General features: G+C 38.2%; 4 protein-coding genes across 6 annotated transcripts in view; 3 read left to right on the top strand and 1 right to left on the bottom strand.

Annotated features, from left to right (window-relative positions):
- LOC126377187 (homeotic protein empty spiracles-like) overlaps positions 1-26355 on the top strand; it is a 352173-nt gene that overhangs the window by 282328 nt on the left and 43490 nt on the right. The gene's annotated exons all lie outside the window — the stretch shown is intronic.
- The window catches only part of LOC126377107 (TGF-beta-activated kinase 1 and MAP3K7-binding protein 1-like), a 558148-nt gene that overhangs the window by 22573 nt on the left and 509220 nt on the right, over positions 1-26355 (top strand). The window lies entirely within an intron of this gene.
- On the top strand, positions 20822-23124 carry LOC126377139 (putative nuclease HARBI1). The gene is made up of 5 exons (XM_050024818.1): positions 20822-21253; positions 21348-21544; positions 21664-21796; positions 21918-22059; positions 22364-23124. The coding sequence occupies exons 1-5, from the start codon at positions 21002-21004 to the stop codon at positions 22777-22779; spliced, it is 1140 nt and encodes a 379-aa protein (XP_049880775.1). The 5' UTR covers positions 20822-21001; the 3' UTR covers positions 22780-23124.
- On the bottom strand, positions 23129-25691 carry LOC126376973 (uncharacterized). Its single transcript, XM_050024528.1, has 9 exons — positions 25478-25691; positions 25195-25393; positions 24891-25076; positions 24743-24808; positions 24605-24664; positions 24091-24195; positions 23717-23873; positions 23474-23611; positions 23129-23379 (listed from the first exon to the last, which is right to left on the bottom strand). The coding sequence occupies exons 1-9, from the start codon at positions 25480-25482 to the stop codon at positions 23129-23131; spliced, it is 1167 nt and encodes a 388-aa protein (XP_049880485.1). The 5' UTR covers positions 25483-25691.

Below are 26355 nucleotides of genomic sequence, written 5' to 3' on the forward strand. Positions count from 1 at the left end.
TATTACTTGTCACATGTATAAAAATCATTAAAACAGTAAGTAAACATTTTACTAAAAGTTCAAAATTCTTCCACCTCTATCGTGTAGGTTGTAAGGTGAATTACCAACCTCATCAACCCTGGTGTCAGGGTTACTATTGAGCCGCCAAAGGCACCTGACATGGCTCATGAACGACTACTCACTTACATCAGTGAGTAGTAACTGGGACCAACGGCTTAACGTGCTTTCCGAAGCACGAATCATCTTACTTTTTGGACAATCAAGTGATCAGCCTGTAACGTCCTAACCAAACTAGGGATCACAAAGTGATTTTTGTGATATGTCCCCACCGGGATTCGAACCGGAACCTCCGAATCGTGAGCCCAACGCTCAACCACTGGACCACGGACGCCGTTAAAATTTCCTTATAAAAACATTGGTTGTGGGTAACTTTTTTTACGAAATGGCAATGCAGGGCGGGTATGACGTCAGCTGGGCTAACCTTGAAATGTTACCTGTCACTTTTGGGCATGTATTACCTGTTATGGGCGTATATCTTTAGGGATTACATTGCAGAGTCAACATAATTAAAGGGTATTGGTTAGATCAATCATAAGATAAGCAATAGTTAATTGGCATCAGAGCTCAGGTGCAAGTGTCGAGACGTGTGGTTTGCATTATATATTGTGATGTATAAGTACATTATCATCCCTCTAGCATTATCCCGTTTCTCACAGGGTCCGCTTACCTAACCTGAAGATTTGACAGGTCCGGTTTTTTACAGAAGCGACTGCCTGTCTGACCTTCCAACCCGCGAAGGGAAAACCACCCCAATACAGTTCAGGTCACGTTTCTCCGAAAATGCATTTCTCGGGAATGTGGTTTTCCTCAAGATGTTTTCCTTCAGCGCTGAGCACGTGATAATCACTTATGATCGAAACATAGATATGTTTATCAGATTGGCAATTGCTAATTAAGTTTCACACGGCGCCAACCTGTAACGCAGTAATTTCTTGATTAGGATTATAATAATGTTATTGTTGTAATTAATATATGATTACATAAGCAACACCGTTGATAATTACAGCGTTACTTGAGTCACGTCAGGGGCTTTCGGTGGCACAATAATAACCCTGACGCCAGGGTTGATGAGGTTGGTTATCCACCTCACAACCCACACGATAGAAGAAGACCATCATAATCATCATCGTCTCTACAGTTATCCCGTTTTTCACAGGGTCCGATTATCTAACCTAAAGATTTGACAGGTCCGATTTTTTTATTGAAGCGACTGCCTGCCTGACCTTCCTACCCGAAGGGAAAACCAGCACAATACAGGTTAGGTCACATAGGTACAGTCATGAGTAATATCATGTACCCACTTTAGAACCCTGTCGCACTATTATATTTGACATTTAATGAGACTTACGGTTTCATTTGTCAAAAAAGTTAATGTGACATGGTATCTAAGTGTATACACCTGATTGTGACCGTACCTCCAAAACGCTTTTTTGTGGTGAAATGTGGGATTCCCCATGACGTTTTCCTTCACCGCCGAGCATGACACCCTTGATAATAACGTTATAAATTATAACATAACGTTAGCTGAAGACTATATTCCAATGGGAGAGTCAGGGTACTGTCAGAAGCAAATAGTTAGTGCAGTTAAGGTAGGTATACATATAATTAGCAACATCCAGAATGTCCAATAATTAGGGACGTTCAAGGTGGCCGTATAGATAGTAACACTCAAAGTGACCAAAAACATCGGCACAACCTGCGTGTTCAAAAAGTTGGCAATCTAATCTCATCATCATCAGCCCATTAACGTCCCCACTGCTGGGGCACGGGCCTTCCCTATGGATAGGGAGATCGGGCCTTAAACCACCACGCGGGCCCAGTGCGGATTGATGGTTATTAACGACTGCTAATACAGTCGGGACCAACGGCTTAGCGTGCCTTCCGAAGGACGGAGGAGCTTGGAGCAAAACTTTTTTTTGTGGTCACCCATCCTATGACCGGCCTTTGCGAAAGTTGCTTAACTTCAACAATCGCAGACCGAGCGCGTTTACCGCTACGCCACAGAGCTCCTCCAATGTAATCTAATCGTCCACATATTTTTGAACATCTTGGCTGTTTAGCTACTATTGGTGCAGTGAGTGTTGTCATATTTACGACGACATAATTGAGCCGAACTATTTGACATTGTAAGCGTCTCGCGAATCTGGACGATTTTAAGTTAATTAGATGTTGTTAACTATATGTACCGAGGAGCTCGGTGGCGCAACGGTAAACGCGCACGGTCTGCGATTGTTGAAGTTAAGCAACTTTCGCAAAGGCCGGTCATAGGATGGGTGACCACAAAAAAAAAGTTTTGCTCCAAGCTCCTCCGTCCTTCGGAAGGCACGCTAATAATAATGGGTGACCACAAAAAAAGTTTTCATTTCGAGCTCCTCCGTGCTTCGGAAGGCACGTTAAGCCGTTGGTCCCGGCTGCATTAGCAGTCGTTAATAACCACCAATCCGCACTGGGCCCGCGTGGTGGTTTAAGGCCCGTTCTCCATATCCATCCATAGGGAAGGCCCGTGCCCCAGCAGTGGGGACGTTAATGGGCTGATGATGATGATGAACTATATGTACACCTTGACTTCTGACTGTACATCCATCGCAAGATGTATTTAAATATCCACACCTCACCGAGCTTTCTGTTAGACCAACGTGATAGGTGAGCCGTATCGCCGTCAGTAATCGTCGAGCCGACTGTGTTAGTGAAAACTACAAAAAAAAGTGTTTATTTCTTGTTTTTAAGCATCATAAAGTTATGAGGCAACCCCAGGAAACAAGGTCAATGCTTGAGTTGGGGATGTGTCGTTCATACCCTAGTTGTTAATACTAAGTAGTAGACATGCAAAGCAAAAATAAATAACGAATAAAAAGAAACAAAAAGGAAAAGGTATCAATTAAAATTAATGATAACATGTCTAAGGGTGGTATTAATAAACTAATCTCAGCTGAGACTGCCCTCAAGATCTTGCTCAAGTTTCTGTTTTTATATAAGAACTGTCACATTGACCTTGATCTTGAGGGCAGTCTCGAAGCTGAGATTAGTTTATTAATGGCCCCGATTCCTACAGACACCGCCTAATTTTATTTTAAGTTATATCCGTCATTTTCATATCCGTCGAAAAGGAAAGGGATGGATGATTGACAGCTCTTAATTTTAGGAAGAATGAGTAAATGAATGAATAACCCGGGCGAATCAAAAAGGTACGTCGCTGGTATGCAATCCGTTTGACGTGCTGTCCACTTAACTGTATCGGGTTATTGACTGATGTAAAATTTTTAGACGGTTGGTTTAGATTTGTGCTTAAAATTGATGTGTGTTCAAATTTTATGCTTGTCGATTACCCGTTCCTTTCCTTTTCGGCGGATAAGAAAATGACAGATATAACTTAAAATAAAATTAGATGGTGTTTACAGCAATTAGCACCAATACCACCCTAAAAGCCACTACAGTGAAGATAACTAATTGGTGCAAGTCCGATACCGGGGTTTGAACCGGTGCTTCCGTCTGAGAAGCAAGCCGATGTACCACAGGGTCACAGTGACTATAAATAAATTAGTAGGGAAAAAAAATACCAAACCAAGTTGAAGTACTTACTTACCTATTGAACGCTATGCCTTTTTAAACACGTTCAGAAAATAATGCTTACCAACTTTTTCAAACTTCAGAACAGTGACGTATCTGGTGGTTGCCACCAGAGAAAAAAAATCACAACATACTTACATAAAACTTCTCGCTCATAATTCCTAATCGGGTAGGCAGAGCCACCACGCAATCGCAATCAAGGCGTCGGCGTCGTCTGAAATAATTGTGAATGTGAGTATGCTCCATACCCCCTCCGGTTGATTGAGGGGAGGCCTGTGCCCAGCAGTAGAACGTATGTAGGCTGTTTATGTATGTATGTATGTGTGTGTGTGTGTGTGTTGTTGTTGTTATAATTGTTTGTTGTTTGATTTGATTTGTTTCGAATAAATCAGCTCGGAGTGGGTCGATAGCGATAAGCGCAGAAGCAGATATCTAGCTGAACTCCGTCTTCGAAGCGGCGCCGCATTGCGACTTGTTTGCGAGTACGAATGTGTGACGCGTGGCAGGAGGACAGTATCACAACCCGGGGCCTATTTAATAAAACTTACAATTGTAAATTACAATGACAATTTGATGTAAGTAAAATTCAGTGAGTAAAATTAAAATTCAAAAATAAATATTTTTAAATTTGAATTTTTGAAATTACAATGACAATTTGATGCATTGCGGAGTGTGTGATCACGAATATTTTGCAGTTTCATATTAGCTACGTGATGAACACCAAATTGTCAGTGTAATTTACAATTGTAAGTTTTATAAAACAGGCCCCCGGACACTTTATACAAACAATCTCGTTTTACACAGACACCACACAGTGACGTTATCGTACACACGCATCTGTGTGTGTGACGTCTGACGCTATACGATTTAAGTCTAAACTGTGTTCGAGGGGGGGTGAGGTAAACCTAGCTCGGACGCTGGTGGGGAGTGTAGAGTTGCCGTTCTATATGTAGTATTATTCCTTATTCTATGACAGTATTTCAACCACAATTTATTTTTATGTGTTTTATACGGAAACATGTTTGTGACGCTATGGATTGAATAAATAAATCACGTCGACCACGCCGGCGGGGTCCAAATCGGGGAATATTTGCTGGAAGCTGATTGGACAACAGGATGTTAGTTACTTAATATCGATACTGGTTTTCCACCCGCGTCTTTGCCCTCGTGCACTTATGCTATCGTAGGCACATTTTTTCTATCTTTGCAAAAAAGGTTATTATAAAGTTAGTAATTATTTGAAAGATATGAATGCATGGGATTAACTGTCTGAGAACTGATATTAGGCAGCTAAATTACTCAATTGTATAAAATATTTAAAGTTTTTTTTTAAAGAACGTCTAGGGCCCTATGCCGAAGTTTTTCTTGCAGCTTCTTTTCCCCGGCTATACAGGTTGTTAGAAGCTGCAGTAGTTTTAGGCGGTTGAGACGTTAGTTATGTAAAAATTGACGATTCAAAGTGTAACTATGTTACCTACTGAATAAAGATATTTTCGAATTTGAATTTGAATTTGATATTCCCTTTTTACCCGACTGCGGTGACGCAATAAGGAGGGTTATGTGTTAGACCACTATGATGTATATATGTATATATCCGTAGTATTAATCTTTATACTATGCCCTAGCTACGGCTCTGTTTCAGAAGCGGAAATAAGAAAATAAAATAAAGCTGCATGTTTTATTCTTGTCGAAAACTTTGCAGCGGAACTTTTTATCGGAAAACAAAACTTGTGTTGTTTTAATCTGATAGGAATTCTAGTTGGCCTATCTGTTGGCCGATGTCGGGTGCTGTCGTAAACGATTTCACTCTGAATAACTTAGGTCAAGATATTTTTTTTATTTGTCTTCTAACTTGGATAAGTATACATATTTTCAAATGTATACTGTTAGATACTATGGAAAATTCCCCTTGTTATTAGCTCAGAGTAATGAGCTGAATTACTCCCCTCAGTATTAGTTACGATGTCACTAACACCCATATCACCGAGGAGCTCGGTGGCGCAGCGATAAACGCGCTCGGTCTGCGATTGTTGAAGTTAAGCAACTTTCGCAAAGGCCGGTCATAGGATGGGTGACCACAAAAAAAAAGTTTTCATCTCGAGCTCCTCCGTGCTTCGGAAGGCACGTTAAGCCGTTGGTCCCGGCTGCATTAGCAGTCGTTAATAACCACCAATCCGCACTGGGCCCGCGTGGTGGTTTAAGGCCCGATCTCCCTATCCATCCATAGGGAAGGCCCGTGCCCCAGCAGTGGGGACGTTAATGTGCTGGTGATGATGATGATAACACCCATATACACACTTGTACGGGGTGTAGGTAAGTGACATCGTAACGAAAACTTTGAGGCATGATTCAGACCATGATTTTGATTTGATATCAAGAGGAATTCTCCGTCGGAAGATAGAACTGAAAATACTTAATTAAAAAAAGACACTAAAATTGTCACGACTTTTCCTACATTCAATACCACTTGATATTATCTCAGAATCATAAGCCGCATCATCCCCCTCAGTATTTGTTACGATGTCACTTACACCCCGTACACGTACAAGTGTGTAAGGGTGTTAGTGTAAATACTGAGGGGGTGATTCAGTTCATTATTCTGAGTTAATAATAAGGGGAATTTTCCATCGCAACAGTATAGAATTGAAAATAATTTAAAAATCAAAAGTACCATGAATCCTCTTGATATTAACTCAGAATCATGATCGGAACCTCCTCATCATCATCACCAGCCCATTAACGTCCCCACTGCTGGGGCACGGGCCTTCTCTATGGATGGATAGGGAGATCGGGCGTTAAACCACCACGCGGGCCCAGTGCGGATTGGTGGTTATTAACGACTGCTAATGCAGCCGGGACCAACGGCTTAACGTGCCTTCCGAAGCACGGAGGAGCTCGAGATGAAAACTTTTTTTTTGTTTTTTGTGGTCACCCATCCTATGACCGGCCTTTGCGAAAGTTGCTTAACTTCAACAATCGCAGACCGAGCGCGTTTACCGCTGCGCCACCGAGCTCCTCAGGAACCTCCTCAGTATTCCAATAATGTTATAAGTATAACGTAATATATTTTTTTCAATATACTTACAATGGTATTGTGTTGAGTATCAAATAGATACAGAAGTTCGCCAGTTCCAACCATTATAAAAGTAGCTCTACACGATCGAACTGCATACAACTCGTATCGGATCTTGAACTAAACTAATTTATTGTTTTAAACTCTATATGAGCGTGAGATAGACTAGAACGAGATACAAACTCTATCCTATTACAGAATTTACTATCTATTCTACGTAGCAAGCATTAAATAAGTTAGATAGATAGATAAAATACTTTATTGAGCACAATGGACACAAAATACAGATATAAGGACAGCATTAGCAGGGCAGGTTAGCATTAGTTTAACAAGACATAACCTACAATACAAAAGTTTGTTATCTACGGTCACGAGCATATAATACACTTTGGTACCATGTCACATTAACTTTTTTGACAAATTGAACTGTAAGTCTCACTAAATGTCAAATATGTTAGTGCGTCAGTCCTAAAGTGGGTACATTATATAGCTCATGACTGTACATATTAGTTGTTTCATTCAAATTGGACGCCACTGCTTAAAAACTACTATGACGTTACATATCTTCAGAAACGTCTATTACGCATTTTACCTAATGCGTGCACGGTTACTACGCCCGCCCCCGCACCTCTCTCGGTCCCCGCTGTCACCCTACCCCCGCGCCCCTACACCGCGCAGGCGAAGTCTGATTTAGACGGTCTACCTATAGTATCACGAGGTGTATACATATTGTACAGGGTGTTAGTAACATCGTAACGAAAACTTTGAGGGATGATTTAGACCATGACTCTGATATCAAGCGGCGTTTCTCGTCGCAAAAGTATTGAATTAAAAATAATCTAAAAAATTAATTCCGTGAATTTTATAACAGGAAATTTCACTTGATATCCACTCAGAATCATGGTCTGAATTATCGCCATCAGTATTCGTTACTGTGTTACTAACACCCATACGTATTTGTACGGTGTGTAAGTGACATCGTAACAAATACTGAGGGGAATTCAGCTCATTATTCTGAATCATGGTCTGATTCATCTCCCTCAGTATTCGTTACGATGTCACTAACACCCTGTATAGTACATGTACTGTTTAAGTCCAATGTAATAGAGGGTGAGCCTAACAGATAAAAACGGGCACAAATTCTGGAAACCACATGATTTCAATTATTTATGAATCCAAATACAAATTAAAATTCTAAAAGTCGAATTCAGTGGTTTAGAGTCTGAGCCATGACGTAAGCTGCTCTCCGAACAGGGTTATTACGGATTCATATCCGAATCCGGATTTCGGATTCGGATATGCAGGATGGAAGGGGCGCGTCACAGGGACGGTAACCTGGAACCTGACAGAGGGCAGCAGTAACTGTCAGTACTATTCAGAGGCGAAGGACAGGAGTCCTAGTATGGCTTTGTAACAGACTACTCTGGGTGCCATCTCACTCGCGTCAGACAGAGTACTGCGGGGCGGAAGGCAAGAGGGAAGCCACTGCCTTATTTTTCCCTAATAAGTAGCAATCATGCTGCACCGACAAGAGCGTAGTTCTTAAATTAGTGATGATGAATAATATTTTACCGCGCCAGAAGGAGGTAATATACGATTCCGACGACCCGCGTACTCTAGCACTTCAGGACCTCGTACTTCTTCTTCTATCATGTGGGTTGTGAGGTGGATTAGCAACCTCATCAACCCTGGTGTCAGGGTTACTATTGAGCCGCCAAAGCCCCCTGACATGACTCATGCAATGACTACCTACTTACTCAACAGTAATCCCGTTTTACACAGGGTCCGCTTACCTAACCTGAAGATTTGACAGGACCGGTTTTTACAGAAGCGACTGCCTGACCTTCCTACCCGCGAAGGGAAAACCAGCCCAATACAGGTTAGGTCACATACCTCCGAAAATACCGTACCTTTCTCGGGAATGTGAGTTTCCTTACGATGTTTTCCTTCATCGCTGAGCACGTGATAATAATTTTTCGCGCGCCGTCTATAATAACAAATAAAAATATTAAAAAAAATAAATTTGAAATAAGAATGCGGCTTAAGTACCACTACATTAGTTAAGACTCTTTTTGTAATTATTTATTTTTATTTTGGTGCAATAAAGTGTATTTGTACATTACATTATAACTCGAAGACATCTTCAAGGTGTGGCTGAATGCCAATTCCAACTTAATTTTATCGTTGACGCGACATTTCTTAGCAGTTGGTCTCAGTCATAAAACATTAAAGGTGAATTGGAAGTAAAAATTGTAATGAATGAGTGAAGTGGTAGTAAACTGAGTAACTGCATTCGCTGACCTATAGTCGTCTCCTTCTGTCGTGTGGGTTGATGGGATGGATTACTAATACATAAAGATAAAGATAAAGATAAAGATAAAGATAAAGATAAAGATAAAGATAAAGATAAAGATAAAGATAAAGATAATTTATTTGCTTAAACATGAGTAATTTAAATACAGATGACAATGTTCACATTATAGGTTCTTCATGTTTGCCTTGCGGCGCACAAAATTTTGAGTACCTAGATTATTATCTATATAAATACATGCATCATTATTACAATTTATCATTCAAAAACTCATCTATCGTATAATAACATCTTTTAGTTAACAACTCATTCAATTTTCTTCTAAATAGACTTAAGTTACACAACCTTATTTCTAGTGGTATTTTATTATATATTTTTGGCGCCATGCCAAATACACTCTTCATCATTAATGCAGTATTTGTGCGTTGCTGGCATAGTTTAGCTAAATCACGTGGACGAAGGCGACTATGAAAGGCTGTAGTTTCTACATTTTTGAAAAATCCTGGATTTTTTTTTACAAATACTGCAGTTTCAATTATGTACAGTGAGGGAAATGTTAAAATGTTATACTTTGTAAAGAAAGGTTTACAACTGTCACTATTTTTAAGACCGAACATTGCCCGTATACATCTCTTCTGGCCTTTAAAAACCGTTTCTCTATCTGATGAATTTCCCCAAAAAGTAACACCGTATCTTAAAATTGAAGCTACAAGACCATGATATGCTGATAGGACAGTGGCAACATCTACTATTTGAGATAACCTGAAAAGAGCATAAGACGATCCGGACAGTCTTGAGCACAGTGTTTGAACATGCTCCTTCCACGTGAGTGATTTATCAATCTTAACTCCCAGAAATTTTGTACTTTCTACTTCTTCTATATTAAAGCCTTGGTAATTGATGTCTAAAACTGGAGTCTGAACACGCTGTCGAAATTGCATTAGTTTTGTCTTAATCAGATTTACTAACAAGTTATTATTTTTCATCCAAGTAACTATACCATTCAGTGTGTTATTAATTTCATGTTGATAAGACATTTCGTTTTGATATTCTATCACTACTGCACAGTCATCAGCGAAAAGTGTCACAGGGTATTGTACATGTCTAGGTAGATCATTTATATAAATTATAAATAGCAACGGTCCCAGAATACTACCCTGTGGCACTCCATACCTGACAACTTTTTGACAAGAATGATAGATTTCTTCCCTTTTGGTACCGATATTAATTTTAGTTAATTCAGTGTACTGTTTTCTTTTTACCAAATAAGATCTAATCAGCTTTAATACATTTCCTCTAAACCCATAATGGTCAAGTTTTCGTAAAAGAATTTCATGGTCCACATAATCAAAAGCCTGGGTCATGTCCATAAATATAGCACTTACATGTTTTCTTATGTCAATATTTGCAGTTATCGTTTTTAATAAATAATATATCGCTAAATTAGTTGATCTATCTTTACGGAAGCCTTGCTGTTCTTCAGAGAATATTTTTTTCTTTTCCATGTATTCATTCATCTGTTTATGAATAAACTTTTCAAAGATTTTTGCAAAAATAGTTAAAAGTGCTATCGGCCTGTAACATGACATATCTTCTCTATCGTCTTTTTTGAAGAGTGGCTTAATGACTGCAATCTTCAGGTTATCCGGAAAAGTACCTGTAGTGATGCTTAGATTTATGATATAGCTTAAATGTGGTGCTATACATTCGGCAACATATTTTACAACCTTTGTTGATATTCCGTCATGGCCTACACTATTTTTATTTTTTAATTTTTTTATAATATTTAGTATATCACTTGGTATACTAGGTGCCATAAACATAGAGTTACAAGTAAAATTTATATTTAAATTGTTAATATTCTTATCTGCTTCTGGTATTGGGTTTATTTTGTTAATGAAAAAGTCGTTGAAGCAATTCACAATTTGTTGCGGGTCAGTAATATAATTGTTATCAACTTTAATTTTACATATTTCAGGTTTTGGTATATTTAATTTGGACCTATTTATGATTCTCCACGCCGATTTGCTGATATTCTCTGATTTTCTTAAGGAATTTATATTATATATGCGTTGAGTTGCCTTTAAAATATTTTTGTACGTTCTAGCGTAATTTCGGTACTTTAATTTATTAACATTGTTTGGTTCAAGTCTGGATTTCCAAAGCAACTTTCTTTTTATTTTGCTACTTCGCTTAATGCTCGGGCTTATCCATTTTGTAGTTTTATGAGTTTTAATTTTAATTTCATGTGTAGGGAAGCATAAATCAAAAAATAGTGTAAAAATGTCAATAAATTCGTTATATGCTTCATTTGGGTCATTTGTTAGATATATTTTATTAAAGGAAAAGTTTTCCATGCAATGTCTAAATTTTTTCATAGTTTGTTCACTAAAATCTCTTTTTTTTACATACCAGTAGTCTAAAATACATGTAGTTTTTACAGGCAATTTCAATATTTGCGCAGTATGATCAGACATGGCAAATTCCAAAACGTCACAGTGATATTTTTTTTTAATGTTTATTGCAATATTATCGATACAGGTACCACTACTGACTCTTGTTGGTTGTTGTACTACTAATTTAAGATTATAATTTTTAAGACAGTTTTCAAAATCTTGTTTAATATTGTTATTTTTTAAAATGTCAATATTAAAATCTCCACATACAAGTATGTCGTATGATTTTTTTATGATGATTTTATCTAGGACAGACTCAAGCTTTTCAAAAAATAGATTAAGATATAATTTCGTATATTTCGGTATTCGATATATACACACAATTATTAATTTAAGTTTAGCTAATTCTACAGCACAACATTCAAAAATTCCACATATTGATGTGTTTTCTATTTCGGGTAGTTCTCTATATACATGACCATTTTTTATTAAGATACACGCTCCCCCTCTTCCTTTTTGTCTAGCGTAAGAAGCCACTATTTTATAATTTTGTATCAATACTGCATCTCTACCAGAACTGGCTCGCATGTTATGCTCTGTAATACAGATAACATCGACATTAATGTGTCTTTCTTGTAGTTCTGCCAAACATACCATAAGCTGGTCTGATTTACTACATAGCCCGGCAATGTTTTGATGCATTACATGTATATATTTATGAACGAAAAAGCTCCTCACCAATCGGTATAGTTTTATGATTTCCGATAGGTGTACTTGAAGTACATATGTTAATATTGTAATCCTCAATTTCTATAAGAAGATCATGTACATCGTTGAATATTTTTCTCCAGCCAAAGTTATTTACTCTACAAGAATGCAAATTAAACATTTTTTGGTCGTAAGTAAGATTTAGATTACTGTCCAATGAAAAAGCATATTCATACTCCTGCAAATCCTTATACAATAAACTATTAAACTGTTCCACTCTCCAATTAAACATATCATTGTTATAGTATCTGAATGTCGGTACGCAAATTACAATATTAGTAAAATTTAATGAAAGCACAGCTTTTCTAATATGTACAACCAGATCCTTGTAATTTTGAGTTTGTTCGAAATCTTTTTCTCCTATAAATATCAAACAGTAGTCATTCCTTGTGAAATCGCGTAACTTTGCTTCTAAGTTGTACATACATACATAAACAGCCTATATACGTCCCACTCGCTGGGCACAGGCCTCCCCTCAATCAAATGACTAATACTTTTTTCTACACACATACATGACACAAAAAAATACATACCTACACACATACATAAACTCACGCCTATTGCCCACCGGGGTAAGCAGAGACTATGGAATTCCATTCGCTTCGATCCTGACACATTTCTTTTGCTTCCTCCACAGCAACCGTTTCATACATGCACGCCGGTTCAGAGTAGATCATACTAAACCTTTTCTAAGACATATAAAATATATACAAAGTTTGGTACGACTTATTGCTTTACAGAAATTTCTTCCAGGCAACCAGAGATAGGAAGTATTTATTTATTGTATATTTAGATGCGGGATGGTGTGACAACAAGTTTTACATAAAATATAACAAAACATTTGTTAAGAAAATTAACCTTAACCTCATCAACCCTGGTATCAGGGTCACTATTGAGCCGCCAAAGGCCCCTGACATGGCTCATGTAACGACTAGGTACGTACTTACATCAGTGAGTAGTAACCGGGACCAACGGCTGAACGGGCCTTCTAAATCACGGATCATCTTACTTTAGGATAATCGAGTGATCAGCCTGTAATGTTCTAACCAAACCAGGGCTCACAAAATGATTTTTGTGATTAGTCCCCACCGGGATTCGAACCCGGAACCTCCGGATCGTGAGCACAACGCTCAACGACTAGACCACAGAGGCCGTTCGATGTATGTATGTAAAGGTGCAATAAAGTACTTCTCACCTGTCAAAATGTAAGGATATTGTGTAAAAACCTTTAGAAATCTTCCAACGTTTACAGACAGAGATAAGGGTTTATTGTGTAGATTCTCCGTTCCTTTCACTTTTTATAGAAAATCGTGCAACAGAATTAGACATATTTAGGGAACCGTTTCGGTACAATTTATGTGAAATAAAATCCTTTAAAAGTTATAACATAAACATGCAGTTTTTCGAAGCATAATTTGCGAAATAATTAAGTGGACTAGGTCCAGGTCTGCGTCTTACCTGGTCCAACGCCTGTCAGTGGCTGTGCAACGGGGCAATGCCGCTAGCGTAATGGGTTCGTTTGGACCAGGTCAGAATCAGAACACTTAAACGCCTAGTTGGACGTGACGAAGTTACGTATGTTTCTGATTATGTGACAAATTGTATTATTATAATAATAAAGATAATTATTTTTTTTATTAAGTGGAAAACCTACAATAAAAAAAGAACATTCAAACAACATAAAAGGGGTGAGGTAAACCTAGCTCAGCCGCTGGTGGGGGCCGGAGAGTTGCCGTTCTATACGTAGTATTACTTAAAATTAGATGGCGTCTGCAGGAATTAGCACCTCTGACTACCCTAATAAAGTTTATAGGCGTGGTAGATGTCATCATTAGCCCATTAACGTCCCCACTGCTGGGGCACGGGCCTTCCCTATAGATGGATAGGGAGATCGGGCCTTAAACCATCAAGCGGGCCCAGTGCGGATTGATGGTTATTAACGACTGCTAATGCAGCCGGGACCAACGGCTTAACGTGCCTTCCGAAGCACGGAGGAGCTCGAGATGAAAACTTTTTTTTGTGGTCACCCATCCTATGACCGGCCTTTGCGAAAGTTGCTTAACTTCAACAATCGCAGACCGAGCGCGTTTACCGCTGCGCCACCGAGCTCCTCTGTATATGTAATCTCCTATTCGTATGGTAAGCTCCATACACGGAACCACGTTACCCGAAGTCGATCTTTACATATTTTTAGGGCTCCATTAATATTAATGTACGGCAGAGCCAGTTGTGTCGACAAAGGTACTTGCGTATTTTCAAGTTTGAGAACGAACTTTGTGGCAAGTAGCAGTTTTCCATCTGTAAGGGTTTATGTAGGTCGCGGGAAGCCGCTGGATGCGGGCAGCGCAGGACCGATCGTCGTGGAGATCCTTGGGGGAGGCCTATGCTCAGCAGTGGGCGTCGTACGGCTGATGATGAGGTGAATGACCAACCTCATCAGGGTTATTATTGAGCCGCCAAAGGCTCCTGACGTGACTCAAGTAACGCTGTAATTATCAACGGTGTTGCTTATGTAATCATATTGTTAGGCTGAATAGTTCGTTGACAGTTATAAAACATTTTTCTATAAATGGCAACACAAGAATGGGGTTGTCAAATCGGACGGATTGATACACGCTCTCTCGCGTTGGGGACCTTGTCGACATCGGACGTGTTTACCAAGTTAAGTGTTATTTTCTTGATACCAGAATAAATAAGTGTGATTACTGTTCTTCCGTATTTTACTACAATATATTAATTACAACAATAACATTACTATAATCCTAATCAAGAAATTACTGCGTTACAGGTTGGCGCCGTGTCAAACTTAATTAGCAATTGCTAATCTGATAACTATATCTATGTTTCGATCATAAGTGATTATCACGTGCTCAGCGCTGAAGGAAAACATCTTGAGGAAAACCACATTCCCGAGATATGCATTTTCGGATGTATGTGACCTAACCTGCATTGGCCTGGTTTTCCCTTTGCAGGTTGCAAGGTCAGACAGGCAGTCGCTTCTGTAAAAAACCGGATCTGTCAAATATTCAGGTTAGGTAAGCGGACCCCGTGAAAAACGGGATAATGTAAGGGAATGGCTGGCAATAAGCCTTGAAAATTTTCATGTAAGTATTTGTCTGGTCTATATAGAGTGTCGACGACCCTGTGGGGCCCAATCAGTTGTAATTTTGGCCCGCTTTTCCGGATGCATACGGCAGACATGTCCCGCCCATTCCCACTTCAGTTTAGCTGATTTTTCGCCTACATCTGCCACTTGAGTTAGACCACGACGACGGTGGAGGGACGAGCTGGACGCCTTCCGGCACACCTGGCGGAACGATGCCCGGGATAGGGAGGGTTGGAAAGAGAAGGGGGAGGCCTTTGCCCAGCAGTGGGACATTGAATAGGCTACAGAAAAAAAAAATATAGAGTGTTAGTGACATCGTAACGAATACTGAGAGATATGATTCAGACCTTTCAGAAAGGAGAATGGGCGAATCTGGTCCAAGAACCTCCACTGATGAGACTTATATGTAATGAAAGCTTATGCTTTCTCTATGAATCTGGCAAAGTTCTATCAGATTCTGTCCCGGGGTTCTTTTTTTACGGCCATGTTTGTCCTGGCTAAAATGTGATAAAATACAGTGGGAGCTAAAATCGACTCAAGATTTGTTGCTGGATAACTAAGTCTACATAAATAATTATGTATCATATTGTATATCATTTTAAAGAGGATCTTTTCCAGAATCCGAAACATAAAGAAAAAACAAAAAAGTCTTTAAGCGAATTATAGTCAATTTGCATCTGCAGCGCCATTGTTTCTCGGTAGCTAAGTTCAAGTTTCATGCCTTTTACCCCTTCCAAAAGTATCTTACCGATTTTTTTTATATTGCTTCCGGAATTTGATCTGAGTGATAATAACAAGAAAAATAAATAGACACCTCTCCGATAGAGACCGCCTAAGCTATTGCCTATTGCAAGAAATCGTCATCATTAGCAAGTCATTACGGTATTGCATATTATAAGCTTATCAGCAACTTGGAACTTGGTCCAAGAACCTCCACTGGTAAGACTTGCATGTAATGATAGCTTATACTTGTCCTATGATTCTGGCAAAGTTCTATCAAACTCTGTCCTAGGGTTTTTGTACGGCCATATTTGTCCTGAGTGTACAGTAGTGGACTGCAAAATCACCTCAGGAGTTGTTGTCGAAAAACTATTTACCTAAGTCTATATACATAATTATATATCATAATGTACATCAATTTTAAAGGGGAAGGTTATCAGAATCAGAAACACAAATAAAAAAAAATGCATTAAGTATGTAAACGACTTTTAGCCAACTCACGTCCGTAGCACCATTTTTCTCAGCAGCTACGTACGAGTTTCGCGCCTTCCAACCTTTCCAAAGAAGCCCAATCATTTTTTCCTTCTTCTGATATTGCATTCTTAACCTGACAAGTGACAACAACAAGAAATAAAATAGATACCATTCCGATAGAGGCCGCGTAAGCTATGGACCTATTGCAAGATAACGTACTCAAAGGCTAGTCATTATAATCCAACAGACGTAACATGATTAGAATGCGGGAGGACGCAAATGTAGTATGTTTTCTTTCACCACAATCTTGTTTTATTAACCCAGGCTTATATCTTGTCTTATAAACAATGCCGAATGGTACAACAAACGTGTCGTAAACGTAAGGTTGCCTGGTAGTAATTGCTACCTTGGCAATAAAGCCGCCTTTTGCACCAGTTATTGCCTGAACTTGTTTAATAAATGTGTTTCTTTTGTATACAATAGAGTTATCGTGGCCATATCATAGAATTGATCATTTCATGAAATGATCGACCATTTCATGAAATGGTCACATTTCATGAAATAGAACAACATTCGTTGGCCACATCATGATGTGGTTTGGCCAGATCAATGAACACAAAACGTTTAACGATATGACCAACTAAATGCATGACTACTTCATGATATGGCCAAACGTTAGCGATCATATCGTAAAATAGTAACATTATCCACCGGTAGTGGCGCTGGTGTCGCTTTGTTTATGTTTTGCATAATGGCGGCGGACAATAATTATTCTTGTGTGAACGCGAATAATACGAATAATAATGAGCAAATACAAGATAAAAGTGCATTGAAGCAATGTTTTAACACTAAGGTGAAAAGAAAAACTCGTATTAACAGTAGACAGCAACTTTATTTTTATTTTTAGGTTATATGGCAAATAATGAAGGTCGAGTGACCACGCTACGTAAATCAATGGACTATTATTGGATTTCAAAATATGATATAATTAAAACTGCGAATGAAGAGATATTAATTTTAAAAAAGAAAAATATAGACGATCCTACTGTCCGTAAAGTTTCTTTTTTTGACGTGACTTATTGTAGATATGCCGCAGATGGCATTAACTACTTGAAACAGGATTCTATTAAAACGCATAAATGTTTTTGTCATAATTTAAATTATCATAATCCTTTTTTTATATTTTTTACAAGGCATAACAGTAGGTTAGGGTGCGGCGGGGGTGGCCCTTGGGCCACCCCTACGCCGCCAGTATGTTTATCTTACACACGAAAAGTATACTGAATGATGACCAATGGCATGAAATAGTGTCAAAAAATATGACGACGACTTCAAAGCGAGATGCAGTTACGACGTATATGTCAACTACATCAACACTCCGTTAATCGAAAATGACTTTTTAATTTTTAATTGACTTTTAAACATTTTTGTACTTTGTACTAGAGTAATACATTATTTCCTACCTTATTTCGCGTTTTTATTACACCACTTATCATGGACACCCTACATTAATGATATGGCCAAACGTGGATGGAAATATCATTAAACGCTGACGTTTAAACGATATGGTCAGTTGAAGTTGGCCATTTCATGAAATACGACCATTTCATGAAATGGTCGATCATTTCATGAAATGGTCAATTCTATGATCTGGCCACGACAGAGTCATTGTATTGCATCTTGATGAGAATGACTTATTTCTTGTTTCTCTCGTACTAAGCTGTATACTGTTAGTGTTAAAGAGACACATATTTCTTCTCTTTCGCATAAGGCGATGTACTACATTTCCGTCCCGCAAGCGATAAGCTATTGCTTAGGCGGTCTCTATCGGAGAGGTGTCTATTTATTTTTCTTGTTATTATCACTCAGATCAAATTCCGGAAGCAATATAAAAAAAATCGGTAAGATACTTTTGGAAGGGGTAAAAGGCATGAAACTTGAACTTAGCTACCGAGAAACAATGGCGCTGCAGATATAAATTGACTATAATTCGCTTACAAAAAGATTTTTTTTTATTTTTTTTTATGTTTCGGATTCTGGAAAAGATCCTCTTTAAAATGATATACAATATGATACATAATTATTTATGTAGACTTAGTTATCCAGCAACAAATCTTGAGTCGATTTTAGCTCCCACTGTATTTTATCACATTTTTAGCCAGGACAAACATGGCCGTAAAAAAAGAACCCCGGGACAGAATCTGATAGAACTTTGCCAGAATCATAGGGAAAGCATAAGCTTTCATTACATATAAGTCTCATCAGTGGAGGTTCTTGGACCAAGTTTCATACAAAAGTGCCCATTGTCATTTCCTGTCAGAAAATTTATGATTTTTTTATTATTTTTAAATTATTTTCAGTTCCATACTTTTGCGACGGAAAATTCCACTTGATAACAACTCAGATTCATGGTCTGAATCATTCAACAAAGTTTTCGTTACGATGTCACTAACACCCTGTATAACTTAAGCTCACGACTATATCCCAATTGGGGTAGTCAGAGGTACATAATAAATATTAAAACTGTAAGTAAATGTATTACTAAAAGTTAAAAATTTCCTTGCAAACATTGGTCGTGGGTAATTTGTTTAATAACAGCCTCCGTGGTCTAGTGGTTAGAGCGTTAGGCTCACGATCTGGAGGTCCGGGTTCGATTCCCGATGGGGACATTGTCGAAATCACTTTGTGAGACTGTCCTTTGTTTGGTAAGGACTTTTCAGGCTTGAATCACCTGATTGTCCGAAAAAGTAAGATGATTCCGTGCTTCGGAGGGCACGTTAAGCCGTCGGTCCCGGCTATTAGCCGTAAAAACACCTCCACCAACCCGCAGTGGAGTAGCGTGGTGGAGTATGCTCCATACCCCCTCCGGTTGACTGAGGGGAGGCCTGTGCCCAGCAGTGGGACGTATATAGGCAGTTTATAATTTGTTTATTACGAAATGGCAATACAGGGTGGGACGTTATTAATGACAGGCTTAAAAGGCTACTAGGCCAGAGCCGTTAAACCCATTCCAAAAAAAAAATGACGTCAGCTGAGCTAACCTTTAAATGTTAGCTGTCACTTTTGAGCATACCTACGGGCTTAGCACCGTAAGCGCGCGACTCTTTCTCGCCTCGACATACGTCACCCGTCACTCTCTCACAGTACCGCACAGAAAGAGACAGATGATCTCTGTCGCGGCGAGAAAGAGTCGCGTGTTTACGGTGCTAAAGCCCGCTGGTTTTTTTTCTTATACCATGGCTTCGATGTGGCCATTTTAACTCCCCTGACGTCAAACTGAATTACGAACCAGTAAAACTATAGGTGAAACGAACTATTCCTTACAGACGTTAAACTTTAGCAGTTTTCACATCCAGGCATTTAGTGCTTATGAGAAACGCTGAAGTACCAACTTAGGTCATAAAATTCGTTGGAAGCGCCGATAGTGCAATCGATTTTGAGTTTATTATATTGTGTAGTAAAACTGAAAATGGAGCCGTGGTAGCCCAGTTGGTAGAACGCTGCCTTTCACTTTGAGGTTGCAGGTTCGAATCCAGCTTAAACAAGACTAGAGCGTAGCTCTTAAATTGATGATGATGAATGGTTACTGGCGGAAAGGCCAGGGCAGGCTGCCTCGGTAGGGCTCCCCAAGTGTTCCGGGCAGCCTTCGGTGGAGGGGGAGGCGCTTGACGCGCTCCCATGGGCGCTGGGCCCCCAAGGGCATCCGCCGGCGGGGACGCGGTTGTGTGCAATTGCGTTCCCGTATCCCCGCCACACGGCGGCAAAGAGGAACACCGTTGGGTTTTAGTGGGTATACCGGGTGGCGTGGTATGCGTAACGCATTTCCCAACGTCAAAAAAAAAGGGCAGGCTGCCTCTAGTCGCCCTGAGGATACGGCCAGATGAGGTGTCCATCCCTATAAGGTATTTTTTTCTGTCATCTACTATCCGCGGAGGTCCGTGTTGCTCTATGTCTGCTATTGTTGACATAATATCTAAATCAACTGATTCGTATTTACAAATAATAAGGAAATTATTAGTTTTATCTCTCTTTAAATCAATAATACTATATTTTTATGACTTAGGCTGAATTCGGACAGTGTTTTGTGTACTGCCTTATCGCTTCCCCTACAGCAGTGCAATTCTGTAAGCAAATTTTTGAAACCCGCATCTGAATCCGCGGTGAGTTTTTGTTTTGGCATTCTGTAAGACATGTACTTAAATTGAATGCACACTAGCGACACAGTTGCGAGTACGGCAGCGAGTCGAACTAAAGTTGATGCGAGATTTTGACGTTTTTAGTATGAGATGACAGATGTATCCGCATTCTGTAAGGTGATTCCCCGTTCACTTCGCTGTTCACTTCACTTACGAACTCGATTTGATCTGTCAAATAAAAAGTTGATGTTCGTCGAGTGAAATCTATACGTTTATTAGTTATTTGCTGGTGATATCGTGTCTAATAAGACTCAATAAGTTTCAATTAAGGTAATTTAACAGATTAGTGTTTAAAAATCTTTAGTATAGTATTTAATCTAGTGTTAGTGTATGTTTCTTCTGTTGAAAATGGCTCGAATGTTTTTATTAAAGTGTTTATTAGAGGAAGCTCATACTTTGGACAATCTTGAGTTGCGCCGACAAGCCTATGAAATTCGTAGTTTGTCTCTATTGACCCGAGATGATAACTATGTCAGTGTATACAGACTTTCAAAGCAATTGATCGACCAACTCGAACTTGAGTTGCTTCCTATAATAAAAAGTACCAAACGTCGAGGAAAGGGACTTACGACTCGTATTAAGGTGAGAAAATTATCTATCTATTACTTACTATTTATCAAATAAATTCTTGTTATGTTGTTGAAATAGATTGTTAACCTAGCATACTAATCCACAGATATTGTGTACCTTGGCATTTTTGGCTAGTGGCAGCTACCAAAAAATTATAAAAGAAAATGTTCGGACCTATTTGTCCCAAACATCTGCATCCCGCTGCATAAACGAAGTGGTTGAGGCACTCAATAATCCGAACATATTGAAAAAGTATATAAGGTTTCCCCAAAATATCCAAGAAAGACAGATATTAAAGGAAAGGTTTGTTTCTTCAGTTAAATACTTATAGGGACATACCTACTTATATTTGATTTTTTTTGTGATAAAATATGCGATTAAATCCTAATACCCGCTATGTACTTTCTTTTATTGAATTACAGGTTTTATGAAAAGTTTAAGATTCCTGCTGTCATTGGCTGCATTGATGGCACTCTCGTGGCTTTAAAGAGACCGGCTGAGCATGAAGAGCGCTTCTTTTGTCGTAAGAATTATCATGCTAGGAATGTGCAATTGGTAAGTGAATTAGAATCTTAAGTCTTGCTTCATAAAACACCTTAGAGGTACTCTAATTATTATTTATAATTATTTGCTGATGACCATCTCCCTAATTTTAGACTAAGTACCTACTTTTTAGATTACAGATGCCGATCTTAACATTTTGCATGTTGATCCAACATATGGTGGTGCAACACATGACAGTTTTATTTTCAATCACTGTGATGTAAGAAATCACTTAGAGGCTTTGACAAATGCTGGTGAAGAAGTTGTTTTGCTTGGTAAGTTTTTCTTTAGTGAAGATAGTAGTGTTTCCTTCGCCATTTCTCATATAAAATATTATAAATTGGCCCTTAAGTTGACATTTGTACCTACTGAAACAGTTTATTTTATTTAATGGGATAAAAAGTACCTAAGTTCTTTTCTAGACCATTCATCGGCTATCTCAGTGCAACATTTCACGTCGTATGTTGTATAATTTTGGGAAAGCAGCAACAAACTAACTTTTCAATTTTATTAGTAAGGAGTTATTTACTAACAATTGGTTTAATAAATATTTAATAGTAAACTTGAATTTATTTTCAGGTGATTCTGGATATGCTCAGCGGGCATACATTATGACACCTATAAATAATGCCCCGGACAATACTCCTGAAGCTTATTATAACATGCTTCATGCAACGGCTCGCAACTCTGTGGAACGGACAATTGGTTTGTTAAAAGGGCGCTTCAGGTGTTTGTTAGTACACAGAGTTCTAGATTATCATCCGGATAAAGTTGCAAAAATAGTAATTGCATGTTGTGTTCTGCATAACATGTGCAACCGGGCTGGAATGGAGGTAGTTAATTTGACTGAAGATGAAAACCTAGAGGAAGCTCAGGTGGTAGCCGAGGCACAGAGAAGGCAATCCCGAGACATACCAAATCATGATGATTTAAATGTTGGACGGTCGCGAAGGCAGGATCTTGTGAATAGATTGTGGCGATCGCGTCGACATTAACTCTATCTCAGTGTGAAGTGAAAAGTTACAGAACTTTAAAAAGACTAAATATTTTAACTATCTACGTAGATCTAGTTGTAGTGCCTACTAAGAAATGACAAGTAATTGAGAGGTATATTAGTGAGTGTGTTGTTATCCTTCAGAATTACCTACTTTATATAATGTTAAACAATAGAATTGTATATAATAGGCTATTATTACTTTAGGGTCTGCTATTAAATTCAAAATTGGATTTTATGACAAATGTAATACATATAAGCAAAACCAGAAAAGAAACAACGAATAATAAGAATAGAACATATAATAATCTACTTTAAAAATTGAAAATATACAATTACAATTTAATTTTTTATTCATTTATTTGACCCCGGTTCAATCTAATAGCTTCTGCTAACGCATTTAATCCTTCTCCCACTGCCGCCACAGCGTTAGCGAAAATTCCGTCTCTCTCAATGCTGCGCTCCATCATGGTCGCCATAACGCGTGTATTGGACCGCTGAATTTCTATCTGCTGCTCTTCAACTCTCAAAAATCTGTCAGTAATCGACGAGAATTCCGTTCGTCGTTGAGAAGGTGGTGGCGCACGCGTACTACGAGATGCTGAAAAAAAGATTAAAACCTGATCAAAATTCGGTAAAATTATTTTTTTACTAAGTTTTGCATAATAATTATATAGTTTTCTCATTTAACTCACATGACTCAGCACGTCGACTGGAAGGAACACTACGGCTGGGGCCTGTGCCAGAGCCTGTAGCGCCGCGGCGAGATGGCGAAGCCTCAGTCGTTACGGCATGCGACTGTTGTGGCGAAGGGGGTTGTACACGTCTAGATGCTGAAAGTAAATTTCTGTAAATGTGAGTTTATTACCACAGCAGCAAGACAGTTATAGTTGTCTTCTCAAGATACTTTCAGACTTAGGTAATATTTTTATACTTACACGAAGAACCAGCACTTTCAATTGTAGACGTGATACGGCTACTGATAGCGGCGGTAGCGCCGCGGCGAGATGGCGAAGCAATGGATATTGAAAGTGGGGTCGGAGTGTGGGACAGAGTAAGTGCTGGTGTACTGGGACGGGGTTCAGAGTGATATAACTGAAATAGCGAAAGATTAAATAAATAGGAAAAGAACCATTTATAAAAACATATGTAAACTTCTAACGAATGATTACTTTTATTAAGACATGTTTAGACATACAGACATACAAGATACATCATACTTACAAACAAAAATTGCAAGATAAATACAAGCTTTTAATAAAATATAAAATGTAGAAACTTCAAACACAAAAGTTAAAAAGTATCTACTTACCTGTAAACTACTCTGGCTTGGCTCAGAAGGAAAAATATCTGAGCTTTCAAATAGCCTTCTAACAATCTTGCTTCGGCGGTGTGTTTCCTCTGGTGTCTCAGGTGCCTGAAGTTATACCGGATATTAGATAAAATAACGGTTTATTGTAAGTATTCAATATTTTTTCAATAATAATTATTTTATTAAACATAACAACATTTAACATTTTATTTTATTATTAGCTTGTGTTGTTGTTTTTGTTATTTTTAGATTATTTGATTTGATAATTATGTTTATTAAACAAATCACATATTAATTAAATGCGACATTAAACATTATAAAGGCACAAATAAATAATAAAAATAGTAAACTAATCCTATTAATATTATGGTGTTCAGGATGTCTGAGCACAGGTTTGGGCCACCATAATAAAAGACTTTTAATGTTTCGGTCCACTGACTGATCAATTTTTCTCAGGAAACATAATTTAACTTCATGTGCCAGTCACAGAAGGGGCAACACAATATCTACTTACCAAAACAACATCAGGTTGTATTACTTCTTGTAAGTTTTCTAGCTGTGGCACATTAGATACCTGTAAGTGTAATAGTAATTTATTTGAGTACACAATGTAATCAAAATAACATTAGATCAAATAAACTGAAATACATACTTCGGAATGTCCACTACTTTGTATTAAAGAGGAGGCTGGGGGAACCAATTGTGTTGAGTCAGATTGCTGAAAATAAAATCATTATGAATTTTATTATATTATTTTAGTATGACAATGACGAACACACCTAATTTAATAGATCTCTTACCGAAAATAGCTGGATTCCCAAGTGAGCATCTCCAGTGCCAAACTCTGGACCCCCATACAAAGCTACTATCCGTTCTTCCAATGCAGATAGTTCAGCTACATCCTCCACCCCACCACCAGTCCTACGTCTAGCTGCAGCCTGTGCTGCTACTTTTTTTTTAACAGCACTTTTTTTGTCAGACCAATACTATAAATACAGATAATATATATTATGTGTTTGAGTGTTTAGAATGCGTTAGTACATAGTGAAATGTTTCAAGAACAGTATTTCGGACAAGAAATAATAATATCAACATAATACTCACTTTGGTCCACTGCTTGTATGTTTTTATCGTCCCACCCATACTATTGAGGCGCTCTGACAAAACTTCCCAGTGCCGTCTACTCCGCTCTCTGGCATTTAGAGTTTTTGAGAAACCCTTTGCCAGATCTGGGTTTCTCTCCAGGAAGTCAATCATTGCTTCTATTTGAGCAGAGGACGGATGAGATGAACGCTCGCTTACACTGAAAAGATTTTTGTTTTTGTTACAAAACAAAATATTCCCAGTCAGTAAGAGATTAATTTTAAGTAAAGGAATATAAACTTACTTCATTATCCCGTTTCAAAATATGTCCACACGCAGCCAAAACACCACAATCTATGCACCAAACCACTTAAAAACATATTAATGCACTTGAAATTCCTCAACTTTGTTTTCAAAAGTTTGAACAAAACTTTTTTTTAACTTTGAGTTATAAAAAAGCAAGCATAGACTCAATGTTCATTCATCCAAAAGAATTAAGTTTATGATTAAAAACGTTATAATTTAACTTATTAAGGGTTGAGTAATTTAAATTCGAGTAAAGAATCGTGAATAAAGTCATCCAAATTATAGTTCTTTAGCAAAATTTCATTGTTTTAGCTAAAAACATAAAATCGGTAATTACCGATTGGTATCTTCTCGTTAAGTGCCAATCACTAGTAACTCGAAAGATATATCGAAGCTCACTTCACTTCGCAAGTGAGCTTGTGATGTTTACAGAATACCAAATCAAGGTCAGGTGAGATCGAATGCGAAGTGTAAGTGAGCGTCGAAGTGATAAGCGAGTTATTGTTCGAGATCTACAGAATCGACATACAGTATCTACACGATCTATCGAATAATTAAACTAGAAAGTTCAGAATACGGGAAATTGTAGAAACAAATATACTACAATATTTGTAATAGAATAATCAAGAATTGCAGAATACTTTTCAAGAATGCCGTTTATAATTTAACAATAACACGAAAATGTTAAGAGAAATTCCGAATAAAACATAACAAGCAAGCTTACTTTGTGAAGGAAACCAAGCACAGTTTTACGAAACCGAAAAGCAAGCATTTTATCGTTCGCTAGCGATGTAGTGCAAGTTACGTATGCAGAAGTGGGAAATAGAAAAATCTAATGTGTTTAGCGTGTTGGTTTTTCCCGTTATGTATAAGCCC

The sequence above is a fragment of the Pectinophora gossypiella genome, chromosome 22 (assembly GCF_024362695.1).
Source record: "Pectinophora gossypiella chromosome 22, ilPecGoss1.1, whole genome shotgun sequence".
NCBI classification, from domain to species: Eukaryota; Metazoa; Arthropoda; class Insecta; order Lepidoptera; family Gelechiidae; genus Pectinophora; species Pectinophora gossypiella.

Coding starts and splice junctions, on each gene's coding strand:
- LOC126377139 (XM_050024818.1), top strand. CDS start 21,002: ATGTTTCTTCTGTTGAAAATGGCTCGAATGTTTTTATTAAAGTGTTTA. Junction 21,254..21,347: donor GACTTACGACTCGTATTAAG/GTGAGAAAATTA, acceptor ACTAATCCACAG/ATATTGTGTACCTTGGCATT. Junction 22,060..22,363: donor TGAAGAAGTTGTTTTGCTTG/GTAAGTTTTTCT, acceptor ATTTATTTTCAG/GTGATTCTGGATATGCTCAG.
- LOC126376973 (XM_050024528.1), bottom strand. Junction 23,874..24,090: donor CAAGCCAGAGTAGTTTACAG/GTAAGTAGATAC, acceptor TCGCTATTTCAG/TTATATCACTCTGAACCCCG. Junction 23,380..23,473: donor CAGTCGACGTGCTGAGTCAT/GTGAGTTAAATG, acceptor TCTTTTTTTCAG/CATCTCGTAGTACGCGTGCG.